Genomic DNA, 20,109 nt, shown 5'->3' with positions numbered 1-20,109 from the left:
ATTGGCTTGTTTATATTTCAGTAACACATAACAAGTTATAATATTTATTCATTTATCCGTTACAAATCCCTATTAATATACTTTGAAATAACATAATGTCTGGTCACACTAAGCGCGCTATACTATAAATATCCCGATACCCCAGCACCCTACTAATTTGGTTTTTTAGATTTCAGCTGCCGCGGTCACACTGGCAGAGCACCCAGAAACCAAAAGAGCGAGACAAAAAACAGAGACAGAAACAGCGCAGCAACCAAAATAATAACAATTAATAATACTAAGTGTCCGCTAAAGATATTGCACGAATAAAGGCAAACGCTCGGCAGCAGTCAGACCAGCTAGTACTAGTTTTTTTTCCCCTTTCGTTCTGGCAGCAATCTCTCTTGGTTATTTTCTTTTTTTTTCTGTTGCGACGCATAAATCGTCTCTTAATCGATATATACATATATATATATATGAGTTAACGGGAGAGTACGAAAACAAGGCGAACGTTTTGCAGATTTAATGTCGCAGTTACTTTATGTGCAGCAACAACAATAACATTGGGAGTAGGCAAAAGCAACAGCAACGATAACAATAACAAAATCATAAACGAAAAACGACGAAAAGGAAACTCAAGTAAAACGTACGACGCAGCGCAGTCGTTGTGTCTGTATTGGTGCGTGTGTTTGTGTGCGCGAGTGCGAGTGAGCCAGCAATAGGGCTCTGCGTCGACGGCGGCAGCGGCAGAGGAAGACGAAGAAGAAACATACAAAAAAATAGTTCAGTTTTTTTCAAACAAAACTCGAGCTCCGCAGTTGAGAATTTGCTGCGCGTTTTGAAAAAGCTTGTAATTAATAGGAAGACGCCCATCATTAAGCAACAACAGTTGGAGGGCGTGGCAAATCAAAATAAAAAGTAGCACATAAACACAACATAAGGGGGAACGAAAAAGAGAGAAAAAGCAAGACGCAATTGGAGATTTTGTTGCTGCTGCTGCCGCCTGCAACAACCGAAGATAATAATAAAGAGGAGTTTCAAACAAGAACCAACAAAAACAACAATAACAACTGACGAAAAGCACACACCAAAAAGGAAATCAACAACAAAAGCTAAAGCAAGAAAGAGAAAGAGGCGAGAGAGGAGAGCGAGCAGCTAAAAACATATGATTTTTGTTTGTGTTGTTGTTTTTGCGCGCGCTCTGCGGAACGTGTGAGAAAAGTGGAACGAGCGAAACGAGTGGCAGTGTTGTTGTGCTTCAGCTGCTGCTGATTCAACCAACGAACAGCAACAACAACGCAAGTGGTAAGTTCTTCCTCTTCTTCTTCTAGTTGTTTTTGTTTGACGCGCAAAAAAAAAATGGAAAAAGAAAAGCAAAGAAAAATCGTGTATATATGTGTACGTATATGAAAATCAAATCCTCTATTTATGCAACTATTTGTTTATTGTTGCTCTGTCGAAATCACAGACGTGTAAGTTGTGCAAACAAAGAGCCAAGAATAGAGCAAAAAAAAGGGGAAGCAAAGCAGTGAAAAGAGAAGGAGAGAGCAGAAATTGTACCACCAAGTATTTGCTGTTATTTAAATGTCAAAAGTAGTGGAAATTTTGTTTTGGCTGTGACGCGAAAAAAAACAATATTTCAAAACACAAACAATGAAGAAAAAAAATCACACACAGATACACTCGCCCACATATATGTATGTGTGTGTATGTGCGCATTAGACGGCCAACAACAAAGCAGTGGAATCGAAACGAACTGATAGTGGAACACATTTGAGCACAGTGCGCTAAAAGTGAGAAATCTATCATAGAAAAAATAATGCTTTTAAAATAATGAGATTAGCAAGGACAAATACTATTTGAATACTTCGTTATTTAACTTTACCACAGCTTGTTTGTTATATACAATCTCATTGCATTACAACTTTAAATTTGTGTTCGTGTTTTCGATCCACTGTGCGACGCTGCAAGGCAAAAAGAGAGAGATTGAGAGAGAGCAATAAGAGCATAGCTGCAAAAGAGAGGACACCAACAACATTTCGTTGCAGCTGAGTTGCTGAAAAGTGCGTTTGTGTGTGCATTCAAGTGCAACTGGCAGTGTGTTAGAGTTTTGTTTTCGTTTTCGGCTCTCTTCTCCTCCATCTCCCTCTCTCTCTATCTTTCTGTCCCACTCACTTTTCGACTTCTGTATATATTTTGATAATTGCTCTGCTTTTGCCTCTTTGTTTTCCAGCTGTATTCGAGGGCAAAAGCAACAACAGCAAAATGCTGTCGTGTAATCAAAAAATAACAAAAATATTTGGATGGCACAAATTGTTTTGGCTTCATTTACAAAATTTAAAACGCACATTAAAAGTGACATTTTTCAATTGCCACCACCCGCTCTTCTTTTTCCTCATCGCGTACTGTTTTCACCCCACTTTCCCCCAACGGCCCATCTGTGATTTTACCTAATAGAAATGTTTGCCAAAAAATCGCTAAATGTTTGGCCGAGTGGGTGGGTGTCATTGAAAATAAACAGAAACACAAAAGCAGAGAACAAAAAAACAAAACATAGAAAAAGCGAAAATTGCATTCCGCCTGTCAGCACTACAGTGGTACTACGTTCTGTTCTCCATTTTTAAAAGTGTCTGTTTTACCTTCTATTAGAAATTTTAAAGCGATCCCCAGTAAACTAAAAATGCACTGAAACCAAAAGCTTCTTTTAATATTGCACATTGCCTTATAAAAAGATTTTCTACAAAAATAACTCTTGCTTAAAAACGCATCGAAGGGGTTTTGCTGTGCGAGTATGGCCTATGGGCTAGTTTTATCTGCTCTAGACCAAGAGGTTCCTTTGTTCGCATCCAAGGACTGCCAAAGGTTGAGGGACGTGGACGGAAGCCCATGTGCCTTATCATCTGATGAGGTGTATATGGGGGCGTGTGTGAATGATATACGTACATATGTATATGTATTCCACTTTAATCTGCATCAATAGGAATTATTTCGCTTGTAATCAAGTGAAAATAATCAGCTGTGTGTGGGTTGATGAACTTGTGGTTTAAAAAAAAAATCTGTTTCACAAATACTTTATAAAGTAGCTATGTAAATGTATGTGTGTTCGTGCAACTCGGGAGAATAAGCACTCCAAAATAGAATGGTTACCAGGAGAAATTTATTTTAAATAAAAAAAACTGGTATTTCTCTGTTTAAAATTGCTGTTACTCATAGCCTAAAACACGTTTAATTACTAAAACTGATGAAATAAATGGCTTGTCTAACATCTGAACAGTGTGTGTTGGTATTGATGGTAGCACCCCATTGCGTTTTTGGGATGTTTTTGAGTGTGGAACTGCAGAGACCTGTTCGCGAATTGTTTTTGTATGTACATATACATATGTATGTATGTAGAAGGAAAGGGAAAGGTTTGCTGAGATTTTGTCAAGTGGCCTTTGGCAATGGGCAGCATAAACAATGGGGCTTCCAATGCAAAAAGCATGTGTCTCTCTTTGCATTTCTTTGGTACGATGGAATTGCATCGTTTATGCGTTGGCCGCGTTCCCGTTTGAAGTTGCACTGGAATTGATCGAGTGTCAAGGATGCGTGTAAACTAATTCGAGGGCAGGTGCAGTCATACCCCCATATAAAGAATCTCAATTAACTTAACGACCTGGCTAGTAAAGTTTAAGAAATTCAACATTTTCAAAAGCATCTCAACTAATTAAAATAATCATTGCCATTTAAAAATGGTCAACGATCTTGGAGCTCAGTATAATTTTGAGCAAATGTATGCATTTATGAGCAGATGTTTGAAAATAATATTTTGCTGACCTACATATTTGATGCTGGCTTTTGTTTTGGATGTTTGACTGTATTAACATTGAGGGGTCTGTCTCTTTCTCCCTCACTCTGCACTCTTTCTGCGATTTAATGCCGTTTGGATGTCTATTGCTAAACAAAGGCAAATGCGTTACTTATGGTCGCTGTGTGAGTGCGAGCGAGAGAGAAACAGCGAGGGGGTGGTCGATTGTCTCTATTTCTCTCGCAAGTATGTCGCTTTTGAGTTTGTGTGACATTGCACGTTCCTATTACAGTTATTGTTTTTGTTTGTGTTTGTGTTGCGCGTGTGCCAAGCCAATTGAGGAATGCAGTGATGCAGCTGCACTCCTCCCACACTCTCCCGATTCTGTGGGGGAGCTTAACCCTTGGGTCACTAGAATCCCGACATTAGAATTTCGTTTGGGAATTTCTAGTGCTCAAGAGCAATGTGTGCCCCATCTTTTGAAATTCCTCTCTGGTATTTCGCAATTTTTACTAGCGTTTAATTGAATCATTACGCCTTTACAACACGACTTCGTGCCTTATCATTTGTTAATTCCAATACGGAATACTATAGACGTATATAGTTGTGGTAATTACCTCATTTCTATCTATATGTGGCGAAATACCCGTTTAATCAATTGCAACCACACGTGGAAAAGTTTTGCCAACTGCATATAAATATTCATTATGCATTTTATTTGTGCAGTCATCGATAGGGATCGTTCACCCATCGTCCTTCGAATAGGTTGAATGGTAAATGAATCAGACTTACGGATACCTCTTAAAAAGCCACCTTTTTGTCAAATTTGTTTAAATCACATAATTGTATGTGATTAAATCAGCTTAAATCAACAGTTTAAGCTTAGGTGTTAAAAAATAACAATACATTAATTTAACGAAAATAGAAATGATCCTTTACGCGGGTTCATAAGGGTTAATGTGTGTTCCTTTTACGGAACTTTTTTGCTGTCTTTGTTTTACCTTCTCATCAATTGGAAAATGGAAAATGGAGATTGGATCTTAGGCTTGGTTTAAACGGTAATTTCCAATAAGTTGGGAAAACGGAGAGAAGAACAGCTCATTGCGAAGTTCTTTGTGTTTGCATATTGCGTTTTGCTGGCGAATATGAGGTGAAAAGGAACAGAAAACCAAAACTAGAAGCTAAAGGCTAAAAGCTGAAGCAAATGGCCTGATGATTTCTGCGTGACTTTAAGGTTTGTTGTTGTGGTTTGAAGCTTGCTTTTCTTTTTCTTTCCTGTATACAAGTGTTGTTTTATTTTTTGCGTTGTTTATTTGTTTTTACGATACCTTCAATTTGTAAGCGTATTTTGTTGCTGCTTTATTGCACACAATTTGCACCCATGGAATTGAAATTGACAAAAGTGGTGGAGGGAGGGGGTGGGCTCAGAAAGCCATCGAAATAGTAAAATTTATATAAAAACAAAGCGCAGCGAAGAAATACACGTAATGCGCTAATAAATTGGTAACAAGAGAGTGAAGAGGGGGCGGGGAATTGGGTGGCAGTGGGTGGGGAGGTGGTTACTGTCCAAAGATTAAAGCATTTTGATTGAGACAAAGAGAAAACGGAACGAAATGGAATGACCAAAAGAAACTATGAAATGTGCGCATTAGGGTGGACCTTAACTCAATGTTAAATCATACGTTCTTTATCACGCATACGCAGTGTTGTCATTATTTGGGAGTGCATGTATTGTAACGAGCCCAACGATTCTGATTTATTTCCAAAGCTTTGCTCAATATGCAGATTACTTTAAGACGAAAAATCAGGACATTTTTTTTTTTTTGCCCAAAATGATTGCTTTGATAACAAATAATTAGTATGTTAACTGGGCGTAAAAGTGTTTAATTATTTTTAATGATACATCAAGTTGAGCAACCTGTTTTCGGTGCATTTCAGGTTGTTTTGCTGTAATTGTACTTTGCAATGAGTCAATTCGCATATAATTACGAATATTAATGACTTCCAAAAGCTAAACAAAAAGTTGAACAGACTATCAACATAAGATCTTGAAACTATTGGTGCACAGTTCATGTTTCACAAACTCGGCCAAAGTTCTTTTGGGTTCACCCTAAAGAGGGTGGAACAGATGAATGTGTGAGATTGTTCAATTTGTTTATTTATTGTCTTTGCTTTCTATTTGCAGTTGACAACAAGAGAGCAAACGAGAGAGAGAGACAAAGCGAGAACGAATCAGCTGGGGAAAGAAACAACCGATCAGACGCAGTGTCTCCAAAAGAAAGAGAGTAGACAGGAAAAGCGAACGAGGCTGCCACCCGCCACCCACTGCCATTAGCCATCAGCCATCTGCCACCCCCAGCCGTCCGCTGCCCATTGACCTCCAGTGTGGAGGCACTGCATCATTGGCAGCAGCTGTGGTAGCAGCTAGAAGAGGAGCGATTCCGGCGGCCAGCAGTCACCACCGGCCATCCCCCCCAGCAGCCGCCGCATCATGTCCGCGGACTCGCCACGCCGCCATCCCTCCGGCGTGGTCGGTTCCGGCATTGGATCGGGCTCCGGATCCGGTTCCGGCCTGGGCTCCGGTTCTGCTGGTGGCAGCAAAACGGGTGCCGCCGTGCCGGCCATTGTACCTCCGCAAACAGTGTCGGATCGCTCGATCCTTGACTCAGCCATTGGTTTCATCAACGATGTGACGCTGGCCAATCAGCCGGTGCAAGATCCCAAGGACACGATCACCTGGGCCCGTTTCGAAACGTGTGCGGATGTCAGCGATCCGCGCTTCGGTGATGACTGGGAACTGGACGGGAACGCAGCGCCACCACTGTTGCTGATTCTAGGCTACGGTCTCGGCGTCCAAGTGTGGGCTATACCAGCCAATGGCGAGGCGGTCGAGGTGCTATCCTGGCGTCACGGCGTCGTCACTGCGCTCCGTGTGCTGCCCACGCCGGCCACGGCTGCCGCCCTGGATGAGAATGGTCGGGCGGATGAGCCGGTCGATGCCTTTGCCGAGAAACGTCCCCTGGTGGCGTTCGTCGATGGCGGCAGTGCAGCGGCCAGCGGTCTACTGGCTGGTAGCTCGGGATTGGGTCTGGGTGGCGGCGGCGTAGGAGTCACAACAGTTGGCAACTCGGTTGGAGGAGTCGGCGGTATCGGCGTGTCGGCCGCTGCCCAATTCAGTGCCGTAAATTTTATGTCCCTCAAAACGGGTGTCCAGGTGAAGACGATCAAGTTCAAGAACGCCGTGCTGGACATCCAGGCCAATCGATCGGCGGTGGTCATCACGTTCCACGAACGGATCGCTGTCTTTGATGCCAGGACACTGGAGGACCGCCTAACCATTACCACCTGCTATCCCAGTCCGGGGTAAGTTCGGATCATGAGAAAAACCATTAAGTCAATTAGTTGAAATTGAAGATAGTTATAACGCCCAACCATTTCACATTAACTAAAATGATAGAAATAATGATAATGGGAATCTAATGAACTCAATTTGTATTACATGGTGACAGTAGGTCATTTTAGATGGTTCATTTAATGTGATGATAGTTAGAATTAGTTGAAAGTAACCAACGCTAGTTTTGCTAATGAGAACCTAGAATCTAAAATTGATTGCTCTTTCTTTGCAGGATCAACCCCAATCCCATTGCTCTGGGACCGCGCTGGCTGGCGTATGCGGAGCATAAACTGCTGCACTCCAAGCGCAGCGGCGGCGGATGCGATGGCGAGGGCGTTCCCAGCTACACGGCCACTGTTCTCAATGCGGCCAAATCCCTGAGCAAGGGACTGCGAGAGTTTGGTGAACAGGTGGCCGCCGGTCTAACGGGCACCACTGCCGGCAGCGGCGCCAGCTCCAAGAGCAGCAGCTTTGATTCGGCCAGCGGCGGTCCCGATGCCAAGCAGTCCGGTGTGGTCACCATCATCGATGTAAAGGTGCGTGAAGAAATATTTATAGTACTATATTTGATCCAATACTGATTACATTTATGATTGCAGCATCCGGTGAAGGACTACAGCCCCACGTCGGGTACTCCGTTGAGCTCCACGGGTGGCTCACAGGGCGGTGGCGATCCCATCGTTGCTCACTTTGTGGCCCACAGCGAGGCTCTGGTAGCCATGGAGTTTGACAGCTCTGGTATGCTGCTTCTCACCGCCGATCGACGCGGTCACGATTTCCACGTGTTCCGGGTACAACCGCATCCTGTGGGTCCCAGCCTGGCCGCCGTGCACCACCTGTATGTGCTACATCGCGGCGACACTAGCGCCAAGGTGCAGCACATCGCCTTCTCGCTGGATTCGCGCTGGGCTGCCGTGTCCACGTTGCGCGGCACCACCCACGTCTTCCCAATCACGCCCTACGGCGGCGCCATGGGCGTTCGCACGCACACCTCGCTGCATGTGGTCAACAAGCTGTCCCGCTTTCACCGGAGCGCCGGCCTCGGAGCAGATGGGCGCTCCAGTTCGCCGATCTCGCACTCGGAGAGCACGACGTTCGTGCAATCACTGCAGCCGTATCATAATCCCACGTTGCCGCCGTATCCGCGGCCGTCGGTGGTGCAACCGCTGGCCCAGTTGCGCCAGCCCTTCACTCTTGGATCACCGCCAGGATCGGCGGGTCTGGGCGGTGGAGTGGGCGGAGGCGGAGTCATGGGCTCTGGAGTTAGTTCCGGCGTTCATGGTGTCGGTGTTGGTGTAGGCAGTAGCAGCCAACGGCAGCGGCAACGTCTATCCTCGCTGTCGGACGATAGCGGCAAACCACTGAGTGTCTGCTCCATCTTCGCCAAGTCGCGCTCCTGGTTGCTGGAGCCACCAATGGCGACGCGAGAGCAGCCGCATCGTGTCCAGCGCAAGGCGGTGGACTCGCTCTTCGTGATGGCCGGCCACGGGGCGCTTATCCAGTACGATCTGGACACGAAGCTAGCCTCACGTAAGTTACTCCAGTAGCTTTTTTCGTATCATCTACTGTATGGCACACAAATCTTGTCAATTGCAGATGTTGCCAAAGAGAAGATTTGTGATGACACGCCCATCGAGCTGGAGGTTGAGGCCCGCGCCCAGTGGAATCTGGGACGGCGCAAGGATGGATCTCAAGAAATCGCACCGCCGTTGGGTCTGGACAATTGGCTGATTAAGGATCGCCATGCCAGCCTGCTCTTGGACAGCGCCCATCATTTTGACGAGCCGGACGAGCGAACCGAAAGCTGGCTGGCCCAGGTGGAGATCATCACGCACGCTGGTCCCCATCGCCGGCTGTGGATGGGTCCGCAGTTCGTCTTCAAGAACTATAATACGCCCAGCGGGTAAGATAGTCTATTTATTTGGGCAATATGTCGAGGGAAAACTAATCCGCATTTCTTCTATCCTCATACAGTTCCAATCTGAACCACGTCGATGCAGAGGCTGTGGAAATTGGCGTGACCAAGACGACGACCACCACGTTGCCCTCGACGGCAGCTGCTTCTGCCTTGGGATTGGGTTCGGTGGGAGGCAAGGATCGCTCCAGTCCGCTCAATATGCCGCTAAGTGCAGCCACATCGGTGGGCGGAGCTGGCATTGGCAGTGCAGCAGTGACGGGACGCAGCGGTGCCGGCGTACCGGTTCTCATCGAATCCGGATCGTACAGTAAGTATTCTCTACTTTGTCTATATTTAGTTCCGCAGCGTACTTATATATTCATAAACGCAATAGGCAGCATTGAGCAGAGTCCCAAATTGATGGATCGCTTTCGACATGGCCACCTGGATTCGGATTATGGCCATGGCGATACACGTCTGAAGGAGGATTTGGCGGATGCCATGCGAGAATCGCCATCTACGGCAGCGGCTCGACGTGAGAATACGGGTAAGTGGCTACCAAATCCCATGTCGTCCTGGATAGATGTACACAAAAATATCGCATGTTGTGCAAGACTATTCGAATGCTAGCCGCTGATTCCGGGAAGGGACCTTGCTTCTCTGATTCTGGACGGGATCATTCAAGCGGGTTGAGTTCCCTGAGTCAAAGGCATCCTCGTTGATTATTAGCCGATTCTCGATGTCTTCACAAATTTGTTTATTAATTGTTTACCATCTATACAAACGTTTTATGTACTCTTCTTATATTTTGTAATTTCTACTTGTATTTACGTTTTTGTTTTGGAAACACTCATATTTTTATATATATATATTCTTATTCTTACGTTTTTTATTTCGAACGCTTTCAAAATGAAAATGTTTAATTCAAAATATTTTTGGTGGTCAAAAAAAAAAAAAAAACTGTATTTTGATCTTGTTAATGAAACACCACGAAATTGGCATTGGTTGTTGATAATGATGATAAACTAAGATGATATGATGCTGATAATGATGATGTTATAGCCATCCCTTCCACCTTTCTCCTTTGCATGTTCCTTTTACTCTACTTCAACCTCATTTCACTAAGCTTTCTCCTCATTCTCCATCAATTCACATTTTCCCCCTTCTCTGCGTGTGTGTGTGTGTGTATGTGAGCGTGTGTATTGGAGTGTTTTTGTGGTGTAAAGTGTGTTGGTAATTTTTTTTTAAACTTTAGTTGTTGAAATTTTATTTTTCTAGCCGGATACAAAAATCACTTAACCAAATTAACAATGAACTTATCTTTGGTGTTTTTGTCTAGCCGTAAAATGAGATACCACTAAAATTAATCTATTTCTATTTTATTGACTACTAAATTTAAGCTAACAACATTTTTGCCACAGCAGTGTCCACTATCTAAACGCAAATATAAAAACCCACAAAAACCATACCCACCCCCCCTCAAAAAAAAAGAATTCTTCTGCAACACGTTATATACACATCTACTTTTGCCCCATTGGTCGCTGTTAATCCTGTCGAGCACCTAACCCCCTGGAATTTGGTCGGACTGATCGGGTGGAATGTATGGAGTTATATATCCTCGATCTTGTCTGATTTTCCCAATGAAAAATTGAACGCTTTTCTCCACACGAAGCAGCACAGTATTTCCATTTTCTTCTACTCCACCACAGCACTTCTGATCCTATTTTACTTTCTCACACTTTGATTTTCCCATAGATCTTTTTTCAGTTGCAAGCTTTATTTTACACGTTTTACTCACCAGCGTTTACTACTTTCCACAAAAGTTTTTCCAACACATTTCCCCACAACCAACACTATTTCTACGTTTTCATCTCACGTTTTTTTTGTAATTTACGCGTTTCTCGTAAAAACTAGTTAAAAGGAAGAGTTTCTGTTCTTCTAAAGTATTAAAGTCATGTCCCAATCTTCATCCGTCTGTCTGTCCGTATAAAATGTTTGTCCGTATAAATTGAAGTCGCTTCTTTAAACTACCGACAGATGTCGCTTTTTTCCGCCAGCTGGCTAGTTTTTTTTTCAAAGCTACTTTTATTTTGCAACGGGTATCAGATAGTCGAGGCATTCGACTATGGCGTTTCTTCATAACTTCACATTGGTTCTAAGCTTTTCATCATTCAAGATTACATTTTTCATCACATGTGCTTTGCTGCTTCCTTCTCCTCTTCTTCTGCTTCACTCTAATTATGGGTGCCTGTTTTTCTTGTCCCTTGTCTCTTGTGATTCGTTTGATGCACTTCTAAATTTGTGTTCGTTAAAAAAACGAAAGGAAAGAAAAATTGTGTGCCGAAAGTTTCATTGCACGTGCGAGTGAGAAAGCGAACGAGTGTTTGGGGGCGAGTGAGATGTAAAGAGGGAGCAAGCAAGGCGGGAGAAAGAGAGAGAGAGAGAAAGGGAGAGAAAGAGAGAGAACGATTGAGAGGAAAAAGCACATTAATCTACATGAATCTCTTAATAAAAAGCCAAAGCCATAAAAATTTCGGAAACGCAATTCAAAATTCACGATTAAACTATTTCCAGTTTCGTTATTACTTCCCCAAAATCAATGTCTCGCTATTATCTTAACTTTATTTTTTAATTATTTTCGTTTTCACACTAAAACAAACAACAAATACAAAAAAAAAAGACAGTTAAAAAGTTTATTTTCGTTTTTCATTTTTAAGATGCCCAATACAAATATATATCTTTACAAATTTATATATTTTTCTGTTTCACGTTCGATTTTCCATTTTTGTTTTGAGTGTTTTCCGCTTCCTTTTCAATCGAAAAAATAAAAAAAAAACAAGTTTTAATCGCGCCTACTGCCAATAATGCATTACAAGCTTAGCTTAAATGTTACAAAATATGTAGAACAAACTGATCGCTGAAATGTATTTTCCAATTAAACATTTTCAATACTTCGAATCAGTATCGAAATCAAAATTCGCCTTTGGCTTTTTGTTTTTTGTTTCCTGTACGAACCAAAATGCGCTTTTCTCATAATTTGTTTTCTCTTCTATTTCTCTTTTTTCTCCGCTCTGTGTTCTGTGTCCTGTGCCCCAACGTTGTTGACCCGCCTGCATCTGCAGCTGCATCTGTCGATCAGGCAGCTCCCCCATGTGGCGATCACCTGGCCACCGCCTACTCGCCTGCTTCAGCGGATCAACTGGCTGCCGGCGCCGGAGGAAGTGCGTCCTCGAATTGTGATAATGCCTGCTATTACGATGCGCTCGCCGAGCACGAGAGTCTCAATGATCTGGACGAGGTGGTGGAGGATCCCCAACAGCATCAACATCAGCATTCAGATACGGAGACGCATTTGCATTCAATGGACTCCATTTCAGCCCTGGCATCCGTTCTGCCCAACATTTGTAGCTATTCGCGTGTGGAGAAGATGGTCAATCCGCTGGGCACTGTCACGGATCTGAATGCGGGCATCTCCGGTGAACTGCAAACGGATATGCTGGACGAGGTGGTTGGCCAACTGTCCGCCGAGGATACGGTCATCCATGAGAATTGTGATGAGGCTCTCTTCCGGCCAGTGGTGGCCATCTTTTGCAGTGATCCGGCTGAGAGGCAGAAGCTCCTTCAAAAGGATCAGCAGACGGAAGAAGCGACGGCATCGGAACTGGAACGCGAACAGGCCAGTTGCCAACCGCCCGTGGTGCTGGTCAATAAGTTGATTGTACCGGTGATTGCCAAGGAGGTGGACGAGGTGCTTGTCCAGAAGGAGAAGCAAAAGTCCCAGAAGCAATCACACAAGGCGCAGCAGCAGCAGCAACAGCAGCAGCAGCAACAACAACAGCATCAGCAGCAACAACAACAACAACAGAAGACCCTAAGATCCCTGGCTGCCGCCGAAGATGCGGCACAAGCGCAGAAATTCGCAGAGCTTTCACATCTCAACAAGCCCAGGGGCAATAGCAACAGCAACAACAATAAAACTGCCAGCCAGAAGAGTGGTAGTGGCACCTCCGAGGATGAGGCCACCACTACCATCACAATCGCCAAAACAGCGAAGAAGGCCAAGAATAACAAGCAAAAGACCAGTGGCAAAGTCAGCGAAAAGAAGGCAGAGCCAAAGAATCTGGAGGAGGAGAAGATCACTGTCGAGAAAGAGGAAGAGAAGGCGATTCCGGTGGTCAAGGAGGGCGCATCCCACAAGGAGGGCGATTCGGATGCGGAATCTGATCATGCAGATAGTCTGCTGGCCAACAAGAGCAGCATTGCGGCCGTCATGGTGAGCAGTGCCAGTGCCCAGGGATTAAGTTTGCACGTGGAGATGAGTGCGCCGGAACCGGAACACGACGAGGATGAAGAGATAGAAGAGCTCGAGGAGGAGCCACCCAAAATGGCCACCACCAAAGACAACAAGAAGAAGCAAATAGTAGGAGAAGCAGTGGCAACCATGACAATCGACAAGGAGAAGGAAAAAGCCAAGGAAAAGGAGATGAAGCTAAAAGAGAAGGAAAGGGAAGCCAAGCTTCAGGAAAAAGAAAAAGAAGAAAGGCTGAAGGCCAAGGAAAGAGAAGAGAACCTTAAGCTGGAGCGAGAGGAAAAGCTTAGGGAAGAGAGACTCAAGGAGAAGGAACGCGAAGAGAAGTTAAAGGAGGAAAAGATCAAGGAAAAGCAACGGGAGGAAAAGCTGAAGGAGGAGAAGCTTAAGGAAGAGAAACTTAAGGAGAAGGAACGAGAAGAAAGGATCAAGGAGAAAGAGCGAGAAGAAAAGCTTAAGGAGAAGCAACGAGAGGAAAAGCTTAAGGAGGAAAAGATTAGGGAAAAGGAGAGGGAGGAAAAACTCAAGGAAAAGCAAAGGGAAGAAAAAATCAAGGAGAAGGAGAGAGAAGAAAAGCTCCGAAAAGAGCGTGAAGAGAAAATTAAGGAAAAGGAGCGAGAAGAGAAAATCAAAGAGAAGGAGCGAGCTGAAAAGATCAAGGAGAAGGAACGAGAAGAGAAACTGAGGAAAGAAAAGGAAGAAAAGCTCAAGGAGAAGGAAGAGCTGCTCAAGAAAAAGGAGAAGGAGGAAAAGGAGAGAGAAGAGAAGCTCAAGGAAAAGGAAAGGCAAGAGAAGCTGAAAGAAAAGGAGCGGGAAGAGAAGCTCAAAAAGGATATGGAAGAGAGGCAACGAGAAACGGAAAGGGAGGAAAAGCTAAAAGAGAAGGAAAGAGCTGAAAGGCTCAAAGAACTGGAAAAAGAAGCAAAGCTGAAAGAAAAGGAGGAACAGCTCAAGGAGAAGGAAAAGGAGGTTAAGCTGAAGGAGAAGAAGGAGAAAGAGAAGGCCAAGGAGAAGGAGAAATCTCTAGAAACCGAAAAGCCCCTCATCTCGGCAAACGTGAGCAATCCCTGGAGGCGAGTCGTCGAGGAGACGCCACCCAAACTGCCAGCGGTTCAGGATTATCCGAGCCTTGGCAAGAATCCCACTAAATCGAGTCCGGAGAAGAAGCGGGATGAAAAACTGCTGCCAGGACTGACGACTCCCCCAAAAGAGGTGAACGACACCTTTGAGGACTTCTTGAGCGGCTTAAAGCCACTGGAGGCCTTGCCACCTCTTCCCGCTCTCGAACCCCTGGAGGTTAAGGAGGACTCGAAAAAGGAACCCGTCAGTCTAATCAATTTTGAAAGTCCGTTGCAGGAGACTGCATCCATACCGCGGAAGATTTCCCCACCGCCTCGTGGTTTCACCGAACAGAACTTGATCCTCGCCTTGTGCGGTTCCCTGCACTATGAAAATGAACAGGAACGGATGCGGGAATCGGACGCAGAGGTGCAGCCTGAGGTGTTAACCACACCGGAACCGGTCTTCATTACCCTGGATACGCTAGCCCTGCAGAAATCCACCTCTACGTCAAATAACTCCTCCGGATCCGAGGAGATTGTCGTCATGGAGGAACCCGTAAAGAAGCTGAGCAAGAAGCACAAGCGATTGAAGCAGCTCCAGCTGCAGCAGCAGCAGCAGCAAAGGGAGCGGGAACCGGACGATGAGGAGCTGCGTCCCCTGATCAGCATCAGCATGTGCGATTCGCAGCTGGAGGTGCAGGACATACCAGCCAGGACCACGCCCGACGACGATGAGGGTGTCGAGGAGGAGCCTGAGACGGAGCCAGAGCAATCCCTGCCGGAGGATCTACTGCACTTTGGGAGCAGTGGCGTGGCCACCAATGCCACCACTACCGACAGCGAGGGACCAGTGCCGGCCACCACATCCGACGACAATGTCGTCTACGGCTCCGCCAGCACAACCAATGCCGCACCGCACAAGCTGAAGACCAAGAAGCTGGAGCACAAGATCAATCTGATAGCGGCCATCGAGGCGGCCACCTCCTCGTCCACATCCTCGGCGGAGGAGAGCAGTGTGGAGACGACGGTACATCCAGATCCCACGGGACTCGGTCTCGGCATTGGCCTGCAATCCCATTCGCCTGGCGCTGCAGTCGCCGCTGGGAACTTGATCACGGGTGCCGCTGCACCTGCATCTCTGCCCGCTGCCGGTGGCGTCACCTCTGTGGGATTGGGCGTTGGCGTGGCCAGCCCACCGAGTGCCACAAAGAAGAAGACGAAGCGCCGAAAGAGATAAGAATTAGCGATCTGTTTGCTGTGCGTCTTTAGCCTGGTGGTCCTGTGGCATCTGTACGCCGCCAATCGACAGGATGGAGCACCCACTGCCCATGCGCTCCAACAGCAGCAGCAACAACCGCAACAGCCGCCGCCACCGGATCATCCACCACCAACGGAGGAGGAGTCAGGGCCAGCCATTCTTCAGCCCAATCCCGTGCTGAAGCAGGAGGAAGGTGAGCAGCCGGCGGGCAGGACCAGAGCCAAGTAGAAGAAGAGGAGAGGACGCCAAGCAAACGAGTGGAGATCACCGAGTGCTCCACACAGTAATGGACAGCAACCACGACAGATGATGACTCTGGATTCATAATTTTTAGCTGAGTGCAAGAAAAGTATATCATTTCAGTAACCACACAACAACAAAAACAAAAACAAAACAATTCAAAAAGCAAAACCAACAAAAAACAAAACAAAACACAAAACTCTGCAAAAAAAATGTGATTTATCGAAAAGAAAAACAACAAGTTAGTTATAATGCATAATTTAAAGCGAAACGAAACATAAACAACAACAAAAAAAAAACAAAATGAAAATGAAAACAAAACGACTGTAGCTACTCGTTTAGACAAAAAACATAAAACAATTAAGGAAAAGCGACAAAAATATTTAAATACTAACCAATTTTTAAGTGCAAAGTTATATTGTTAGCTATACATTTCTAGAAATTAAAAATATAACAATATATATATATAAACCAAACACACTTATATATATATATATATATATAATATATATTGAAAAGGCCTAAAAGTAAAAACACTTTGATCAAGTATCAAAACTAATTAATGCTCTCAAATTGTACATAAATGGCGCCCGAAAATCCGCTCAGTGTGGAGATCGAAATTTGTAAAATTGATATCCTGCCCCTAAGCTAACAAACACACACACTATACACTCACACACATGCAGCTAAAGCTTGCAGGACACCCAGTTGGAATTTAATGGTTAAATACAGATATTCAGGCCCATAAATGGGTATTCAATAGAACGACTTTTCCCCAAGAAACTACATTTTCCTGCCCAAGCAGCCAACTGCGTGTAAGAACCTACTGCAAAGCGACTAATGACAACTATGTGGATTATATTACTAATTGTCCAATGTCACAATTGTTTAAACTCGTTTCTAGGCTTTGCTTTCGTTAAGTTTTCTCCATACTCGTTCGAGTTTCAAGGTCTCTTTTTTGAACCTTTTCTTTTTTTTTTAATTTTCTTTCATTGTCAATTACTTGATGTTAATTTATTCATTTTATTAGAAATGGTCTCGCTTGTTTGTGTTTAATTTGTTTTAATTTCGTAATTTTTTCTGTTTCTTGAAAAGATTGTAAAAAGTGAGGAAATCAATTGTTTTTTGTATATAATATATGTATATCGTATAAAAATTACATCTAACTCGCAGTATTTATGATTTACGTTTGAGAGATGGATGAAAAAAGGAGGCAAGGAAATAGCTAAACACTAAAATTTAATTTAATTAAATGATGTATGATTAAATAAATGCAATTTTAGTTAAAACAACAAATACGACTAAAAAGTGTTGTTACTGGGAATCGCGGTAATTTAAGTATATTATTTTAATTTTGGCAGCAATTTGCAATAGATTTCCTGGATTTTCAGTTAATATAAATGCATGACAAACCAATTTAGACTTGCAAGCCTAAAAAGATTCCTCTTGTTTGTTATGAAAGATTATAAATGAAAGATTATAAACTAATGTGCATTCTACATGTTTTTTAGGCATCTACTTCACCACGGATCAGCTGGATGGATTGGTTCTGAACAACAACAATAACATCAACAACAACATCATCCCAACCAAAGACAACCCGAATCCCAATGCGATGCCAAGTAGCAAGGACAAGGTCCAGAAGCCGGAGATCAGCGATGCCGGCGACTATCCCATACGCCATTCGTTCGGCGATCAGGGCGAACTGTCGACGGTGGTGAACATCGAGGTGTTCGACGATCAGCTAAGCATGAGCAGCATCAGCACCAACAGTCGCCTCTCCCTGGAGGGACCGCCATCGCAATCGTCGCCGCCACTCAGCCTGACCAACGGTCTGATGGACACCAATCTGATGCACTTTAGCGAGAGTGCGACTGCCACTGCAGTGGCGCATGGCGCGCATGGAAGAGGTGCCAACCGCTACGAGGTGGACGACGAGGAGCTGGACGAGGAGGCGGAGCCGGATGTGGAGGAGGATGAGGCTGCGGCTGAGCGGGAGGATCGCCAACTGGGCAGGCGGAATTTGTGAGAGTTAATGCAGAGGGCGGGCCTGTTGGGTGGCCAGCTCCACCAGATGCGACGCATGTGCACCCAGCTCTTCGGTGCGCGCGCTGGCGAGGATTGCTAGACGTAGCTTTTGGTAGCTGCTTGCTCCAACCTGTATTCTCTGTATCTGCAGATGTATCTGCATTTGCATCTGCATCTGCATCTGCATCTCCAGCGGCTTCTGCCTCGGTATTTGTATCTGTATCTGTGTCGCCGACGACGACGATCTGTGTCGTAGTTTAATTTTTGCTTGTTTTGTTTAGTCCAAGTAGTCGATGTAGTCGAGGTATCCGGTAGCGATTCTGTAGCCATTTTAATATTTTTTTTTTTTTTAGATTCTGTTTATTGATTTCTACGAAAAGAAAACATACTTTCCCCCGAGAAAAAACTAAAATGTGAAATGCCAATGCAATAAAAGTGAAAACAAAATCGTGTGAAAAGATATATAAGCATAAGAAATAGATCAGATCAGACCTCAGCTGAATGCCGTGATATTTAAAATAAAATTTAACAAAAAAACCAATTAAACAAAGTGAAACGTTATGAAAGCAAATGAATTGAGGAGCGTAGAACGAGCGAGAGGCGTAATACAATACAATATTAATTATATATGTATATAGATATATATATATATATATATATAAATATATGTATCTAGAGATCGAAGGGCGCAACGAGCGCATCAACCACAATGAACCACAAAATATGAGATATGTAATAGCATAATAACTCCATCTACTTATCCTAGACTAAAGATGAGCTCCTTAAGCCCAAATTCGCTTATTTTTCCAACTCTTATTTTATACCTTAATTAAGTAGGAATTTAGTTTTATATACTTTTCTATTGTGAACCAATGAACTCACTGTGCGTTTAGTGAGCAATGATTTATTATACACATTTTCCTTACCCAACGTTTTGTGAAATGCACTGAAAATAGTTAACTAATTCCGAGTCCTGAATATTCTGCCTTCAGCATTCATAGTTTTGGCAATACTTCGATACGGAAACGAGAAATCATTCCAAAAATGACGCGCAAGAAACATTAACGTAAAGTTCATAATAAAGTTGCCCAATATAAATGAGAAAAAAGTAAATAAATAAATAAAAACATATCCATTTACAGATATACATATATAGTATAGAATATATCCACATTGGTGCATTAACGACATCCCAAAATGAAAAGCAAAAGTCTTGAGAGAACAGTTCAAACTTCATGGCAAAACATGTAAACTATATATTTTTTTATAAACGTTGAACGATGATCTACACATTTATATATTATAGATGAGCATACTAAGAAGATCCCATCCCACGAATAATCAAAATCGAAAATTGAAAATCAATCGCAGATAAGCAATGAGAATTTGCTCTTATTGCCGCTTCCTGTTTCCACCTAAAAAAAAAAGGGGTAAAGATATAAAAACTGAGGTCGCTGAAATCAAACATAGATACAAAAACATACACACACACATACACACACGCATACTGCTGGCCAGGTTGAGGTTGTGGATATAGAAGATTGAACATTTTATATAACAAATGAAAGAGAGAAATGGAAGTTTTGCAGAAGGAGAGAAGAAACAAGCATACAAATATTTTTTATACGTGCAACAGTCGTCTTCACTTTGTGTTTGTTTTTGATTTTCAACAACAAATTTTTTAGCCAGCTAAGTCTACGGATATGATTTCGCTTATATATATATAGAGATATACACACAACATATAGATACGCAAATTGGCAGACCATTTACTTAAAAACCTATATCTAAATATATGAGTATATATATCTATGTTTATGTGGGCATCTTATCCCGATGTTCATTTCATGTCGTCGCATGTTTTTTCCCCTTAGTTAAACGAAAATCAAACAAACAAACAAAAAAAAAACACCTAAAAGCCTAAGCAAAAAAATCACAAAAAAATCTATCTTTTTTAATTCATTTGTATAACCGAAAGTGTCATAGAATTCATTTGAGGAATTGATTCTAGAATTGATTCCACCATATAATATAATAAATGCATAAACTAAAAAACTCAATGAACATCGTTTTTCTCTGCAAGGGTTTTTAGTGTTACGAATATTATGATTTAATGTCTTATAAACTTTTTAAAAACTTGATCTTTTCGGTTTTAAGAT

General features: G+C 43.4%; 1 protein-coding gene across 2 annotated transcripts; it reads left to right on the top strand.

The window, feature by feature from the left end:
• Window positions 1–178: 178 nt before the first annotated feature.
• On the top strand, window positions 179–20,010 carry LOC6525537 (breast carcinoma-amplified sequence 3 homolog). Of its 2 annotated transcripts, none has more exons than XM_015190858.2 (8): window positions 179–1,284; window positions 5,949–7,126; window positions 7,390–7,693; window positions 7,757–8,687; window positions 8,754–9,060; window positions 9,132–9,382; window positions 9,449–9,601; window positions 12,177–17,218. In XM_015190858.2, the coding sequence occupies exons 2-8, from the start codon at window positions 6,255–6,257 to the stop codon at window positions 15,659–15,661; spliced, it is 6,303 nt and encodes a 2,100-aa protein (XP_015046344.1). In that variant the 5' UTR covers window positions 179–1,284; window positions 5,949–6,254; the 3' UTR covers window positions 15,662–17,218. The 2 variants fall into 2 exon arrangements, with proteins under 2 accessions (XP_015046344.1, XP_002101372.1); XM_002101336.4 differs by lacking the exon at window positions 12,177–17,218 and adding an exon at window positions 17,434–20,010 and having other exon boundaries at window positions 181–1,284.
• Window positions 20,011–20,109: the final 99 nt, after the last annotated feature.

This window comes from Drosophila yakuba, chromosome X (assembly GCF_016746365.2).
Source record: "Drosophila yakuba strain Tai18E2 chromosome X, Prin_Dyak_Tai18E2_2.1, whole genome shotgun sequence".
In the NCBI taxonomy this organism is placed as follows: Eukaryota; Metazoa; Arthropoda; class Insecta; order Diptera; family Drosophilidae; genus Drosophila; species Drosophila yakuba.
Note: the sequence above shows the minus strand (reverse complement) of the source record. Positions and strands in the feature narration are given on the sequence as shown.